Source organism: Rhincodon typus, chromosome 11, assembly GCF_021869965.1.
Source record: "Rhincodon typus isolate 14 chromosome 11, sRhiTyp1.1, whole genome shotgun sequence".
Classification (NCBI taxonomy): domain Eukaryota; kingdom Metazoa; phylum Chordata; class Chondrichthyes; order Orectolobiformes; family Rhincodontidae; genus Rhincodon; species Rhincodon typus.
This window is the reverse complement of record NC_063342.1, coordinates 22819804-22825536: the sequence shown is the minus strand read 5'-3', so window position 1 is coordinate 22825536 and position 5733 is coordinate 22819804. Positions and strand designations below refer to the sequence as shown.

General features: G+C 40.8%; 1 protein-coding gene across 1 annotated transcript in view; it reads right to left on the bottom strand.

Moving 5' to 3' along the window:
* Positions 1-3559: 3559 nt before the first annotated feature.
* hunk (hormonally up-regulated Neu-associated kinase) overlaps positions 3560-5733 on the bottom strand; it is a 64458-nt gene continuing 62284 nt past the window's right edge. The window contains exon 10 of the mRNA XM_020512681.2: positions 3560-4857. Within this exon, the coding sequence (XP_020368270.2) occupies positions 4190-4857 (668 nt within the window). The 3' untranslated portion in view covers positions 3560-4189. The remainder of the gene's footprint in view (positions 4858-5733) is intronic.

Below are 5733 nucleotides of genomic sequence, written 5' to 3'. Positions count from 1 at the left end.
GTTGTCAAACATGATTGTCCATTTGTGTATTCATGTGTATTATGCTAATCAGATTTCTTTTATTCAAGTGTCCGTTTATCATATCCTTCATGGTAAGTTCAAGCATTTTCCCTTTAAGGCTGACGAATCTACGTTCTCTGTTTCTCTTTTGCCCCTTTCTTAAATAGTGGGATGACATGTGTTAGCTTTCAACCTATAGAAATCATTCCAGCATCTATAAAAGTTTGAAAGATCATCACCAATATGTTCATTATCTTTATAGCTACTTCTTAACACTCTGGGGTACACTTGCAGGCCCCAGGGACTTATGAACTTGCAGACCCATTAGCTTCTCCAGTAAAACATTCTAACTATGAATATTAATTTCCTTTAACACCAGATTGAGGCAATTCTCCTACAAAGAGTGACTGATGAGATTGGGTCTATGTTCCTGGAGTTTAGAAGAATGAGAAGTTACCTAATTGAAACATGTACAATGTTATTTGCAGTGTATCATGCAAACTCCCAAATAGGCCAAAGGCCACCACTTTCAGATGTTAAAAGTGTCTGGTCTACCTCAAATTGCACTGGAAATGAAAAGTCTCTTAAAAAATGTGAACACTGGGTTGTGCAAACTGTTTCACACTGATACTATTCAGTGCCTTATCAAGTGGTATTTTCTACCAACAGTATGTTTCTGTCAGTACAAAAAGATTTTCTGCCTACTACATAATTGAACGATGATTGTCTATGAATTTCAATGCTGGAATTATGTCAGTTAGGTAAGTTCTGTGTCTGAATAGTTGGCTGATCAAATGAAGGAACATGTTCCTTTGGTTACTTGCAATAGTACAGATTACTCAGCCTGCCCACACTTGGAAAACCCAAATTAAAACGTCTATTGTTAGACGTGACTTTGTGAAGGGTCTGAGGAAGCTCTTCAGTGATACCCTCAAGGCATCACTGTCGAAGTGCAGCATTCCCACAGACATTTGGTAATCACTGGCCCAAGACCGTCCAAAGTGGAGGAGGAGCATCTGGGAAGGCATTGAGCGCCTTGAGACTTGCCATCGGGAAAAAAAACGGAAGCCAGGCAAAAACAGCGTAAGGAGCGCACTTTCTACACCAATGTCCCACCCACCCCTTCCCATGACCACCTTCTGCCCCAAATGTAACAGAGCCTGTGATAGCTGCAGGTCTCTACAGCTACCTACGGACTCATCCTGACAATGGAAGACAGTCATCCTCGTCTGTGAAGGACCACCGATGTTGATGATGGGACTTGCTGAACAATCTTCAGCATGCAAATAACTACATTAACAAATAATGTTAAGTAATCAATTGAGCTCATAAGATTTTTCATTTACACCTGCTACAAATGACATATATCCACACAATGGGACATGCGAAGAAAAGGAATATGTTCAAGCCTTACCCATTTTTTGAATTACCCAAAGGCTTACAGAACTTATTGTTCAGGCTAGAGAGATAGTAGGAACTGCAGATGCTGGAGAATCTGAGATAACAAGGTGTAGAGCTGGATGAACACAGCAGGCCAAGCAACATCAGAGGAGCAGGAAAGCCCCCACCTCAAGCCCCACCCCCGTCTCCTACCCACTAACCTCATCCCGCCTCCTTGACCTGTCCGTCCTCCCTGGACCGACCTATCCCCTCCCAACTCCCCACCTACACTCGCCTTTACTGGCTCCATCCCCGCCTCTTTGACCTGTCTGTCTCCTCTCCACCTGTCTTCTTTATCCATCTTCTATCTGCCTCCTGCTCTCTCCCTATTTATTTCAGAATCCCCCTCCCCTCCCCCATTTCTGAAGAAGGGTCTCGACCCAAAACGTCAGCTTTCCTGCTCCTCTGATGCTGCTTGGCTTATTGTTCAGGCTGCCTTCTCCATGAAAATGCCAATCAGAGTTGACTTGCCAAACATCCTATAGTGTAAATTATTGCGAATGCTTGATGTTTGGCATTCTTGCTTTTGAAATGATGACAACAAGATGAAAAACACTGGAAACATGCCTTTCTTTTCAGCAATATTCAAATATACTGCTTACACTCAGTAGTTAATTGAAAAATTGTTTTTCTAACAGTGTTGTTAGCCCCATTAGAATTTCCTTTGCAAGTTACTTCAGAAAATAATTTGCCATTAAACTATTGATTGTAAGCAACTTTCCCTTCTGTAGAAGGAAAAAAAAAACCTTCATTTTTACACATCTTTGCATATAACACTGAACCGAAGATCAGGGATACTAACTGGGAGGAAAGAGGCTGAGAAGAGACGATTCCTCATGGTTGAAGCCAGTGAGAAGCTTAAAATCAGTTGCTAACACAGTTCCTGTCACAGTGCGTACAGCACTATATCCAATCCTGTGCAACTCCAAAGTGCTAAGCAATTTTATTGTGTATTTCAATATAGGATCACATGCTGTGCAAGAAATGCTTGTGTCCACCGTGAAGAAAGATTTAATATTAAAACAGTTTTACAGGAGAATAGCCATGAATTATAGCAGCAGATGTTTCAGATTCTTGATCAGTGGGGGCATCAAGTGTAACATGGAAAGGGCAGGAAGGTGCACGTGAGGAATGTCGGATAAGTAATGATCTTATTGAATGATGGAGCAGGCTTGAGGGGCCAATTGTCTACTCCTGTTCCTATTTCTTATGGTTTTATTGTGGTCTTATGGTCAAACACATGAGGAAGATTGTAAGTTAATTGATGGATTCTGCACATTTTTATCGCGGCCTTGGTGAGTAGTTAGGAGACCATTGAATGAAAAATGCATGGATTTGCTTCACTCATTTCAAAACATTCCTTTTCTTCAGAGAATAAGAAATAAAAACCACACAAACTTAAGTTTTGCTATTGATGCCCTCTCACTCACTCACTGGACTAGATACCATCCTTATGCATTAGGGAAAATAAAAGGCAACAGCGAGTTGCCAAATTTACATCTCTCCCAATTTTTATTTCCATTGAGTTCAAAGTTAATGTTGACGTGCAATCACCTAATTCACTCTAGCACACATGGTCATTATGTATCCCAGCTTCTTGTCTGGATCACAGATTTCTTGCGTCTAATGATTGTTGAAGCCAATATAAGCAGCTCACTTTGGCTGAACCAAGAAAACAAAAAACAGATTCTGACAAATGTCACCCAAGGAAAGAGCTCTTGATATGAGATAGGATCTGCTGAAAACTGGCAACGGGATGCACTGGGAAAAACAAGTATTTTCTGATTTGCATTATAGTGTTCACTGCCCCTGACACCCCAATTTTAGTAATTACTGTGGCTGTGCACTCTTGTTTATAAAGTTCTCAGACTAGTAAATATGGACTGGCTCCTCAGAGAAATATTACTGACAAACAGTGATTGCCAAGCTATATGTAGATAGCTCTAGTCCAGCTAATAAAATTGACTAAACATTTGAACATATCTTCCATTTTACAAACTCTAAATGTAAACTTATACGCAATTCCCACAAAAACTAAGACCGCTTGGTTTTTTAATAAAATGTCCTATATGTTGTTAAAGAAAAAATTTTAAAAAGACTGAATGCAAAGCATTTTAAATCAAGAATAAAGCTTATATATATTGTATGTGTATATAAAATTGCAAACAATAGTCAGCACTAAATAGAACATGCCAGTTTCTCATGGTGTTTGTTAGATTTGATGATCTCTTCAATTTTTTGTTGAATGTCTCACCTTCTAACAAAATAATGCCTAGAATGCACAATTGCTTCAGAAAAATACTGACAATTTAGCTTCAGTAAAAGAATACCACATATATGGATTAAAAACACAATCTAAATGTTTCTCAAGTATAATACTTTCAGCCCTTTGATGAATGGCTGCCTACAATGTTAGATATGTCAGCAGTTAAAAAGTTCACAATTCCAATGAAAATGATCCAATGAACAATACTTCTTTTACAAAGGTCTTCATGCAGTTATTATACACAGAATCAATTAACTTTTGTGCTGTTTTAAATTACACAGATATGTGAACAAATTCTTGGCCTTGCACTATCCAAATCAGCTTTGCATTCAAAAGTTAGATTAAATATTTTTGAGATATGTTCCTGAGAAACTTTACGAAGAAATACTAATGGAAAAAAATATAGTGAGCAATTTTGCCAGCTTGATGAGTGTTCCTTTGAGATAAATCACACCGAAATCTAATTCTGGTTGAGAACTGAAATCAACACTGGGGTTCCAGACTACCAGAAGTATACAGCATCTTCTGTATAATATCTGATGTAGGAAACTCAGGACCACATGTTTCTTTGGGTCTGTCCATTTTTAGTTGTATCGTTTGATTCCGTTTTCTCAGCATCTGACCAATGCCCATCATTGGAAACTTGCCCCTACTTTTAACCAGATAAGGATTGCCCAGTTCAGTGGATCTTGCATTATTGGAAACTGATGGAATATGGGACACCATCTGGGGTCCCATAAGTTCTTTCTTTTCTTCATATGATGGAATGGTGTGACTAGGATGACTCAGTGTTTTCATGGATCTTAAACACTCGTGCTGCTGAATTGAAACTGTAGTCTGTTCGGTGGATGAGTAAGAGAAAATCCCAGAAGGTCCCAGGGCTCTCTGCTGAGGAATTAGTTCAATTCGATCTTGTCCCAGGCAAGTAGGATATTTACTGTTCACAATGGGGTATATGTCCTTTGCCCCGTGTCTTGCACTCACAGTTTCAAGTGGCTGAGAGCCATGTTGTCTGATTGGCATTGGGGTCCTGGGGAGAGGACAGTTCACTTCCAAATACTCCAAGGATTGTGAGTTGACACATTCATTCTTGCTGGCTCTAGCTTCACCTGCTGGCATAGGTATAGGAAGGCAAGGTTCCAGAATCAGTCCTGTAGACAGAAGGTTAAAACAGAGTTTGAGAGTTCAGATTTCCTCACAACAGTAGCACTTGAGACAGCTTTTTCTCTCAGTAATTTTGCAATCAAAAAACAACATACAGTGAAAGAATTCAGATATTCCGCGGTGACAACAGCAATCCCTCATTTTAAGATGTAATTACACTGTTTGACATTATTGTTTGAATGCTTAGTACTTTTATAGTAAATTCATCCTCTGTTATAATCGAGATGCTATTTATTTTAAAAATCTATCGCTGAAATGGAAATCAATCATTTATATAAATCACAAAACAGCAAGGATCCGAACACTGACCCCCAGTTTAGAGCTTTGATTTCGGGTCTTTTATAATCCTTTTCCATAACAACCTTGAATCTAATGGAGTTACGCTCGCTGACTGCAAAATGCTCCCCCACTGATACTTTAATCACTTCCCCAGCTTCATCACCGAAAATTAAGTCCAGACCTCCCCAACTCTGTCCATCAAGATGGCGGCAGGGTAAGGTGCTCCATTTGTTGCTCCACTCTGCTCACTAGTTCTTTTTCCTTTTCCTTTCTTTTCTCTTCTTCTCTTTCTCTCCTCTCTGCAGTAATTCTATCCCCCCACCACACCTACCTAAGGAGTCAGGTCGTGACAGGGAACCATGTGACAGGAACTGAATGCGCGGGCCATGTCCTGCAGTGACAGCACCTTGAGCATGGGCCGAAGTGACAGTCAGAGCGGGGCCGTTGAGGGGGCAGTGGGCGGTGAGAGCGGGCCGATGAGGGGGCAGTGGACGGTGAGAGCGGGGCCGGTGAGGGGGCAGCGGGCGGTGAGAGCGGGGCCGGTGAGGGGGCAGTGGGCGGTGAGAGCGGGGCCGGTGAGGGGG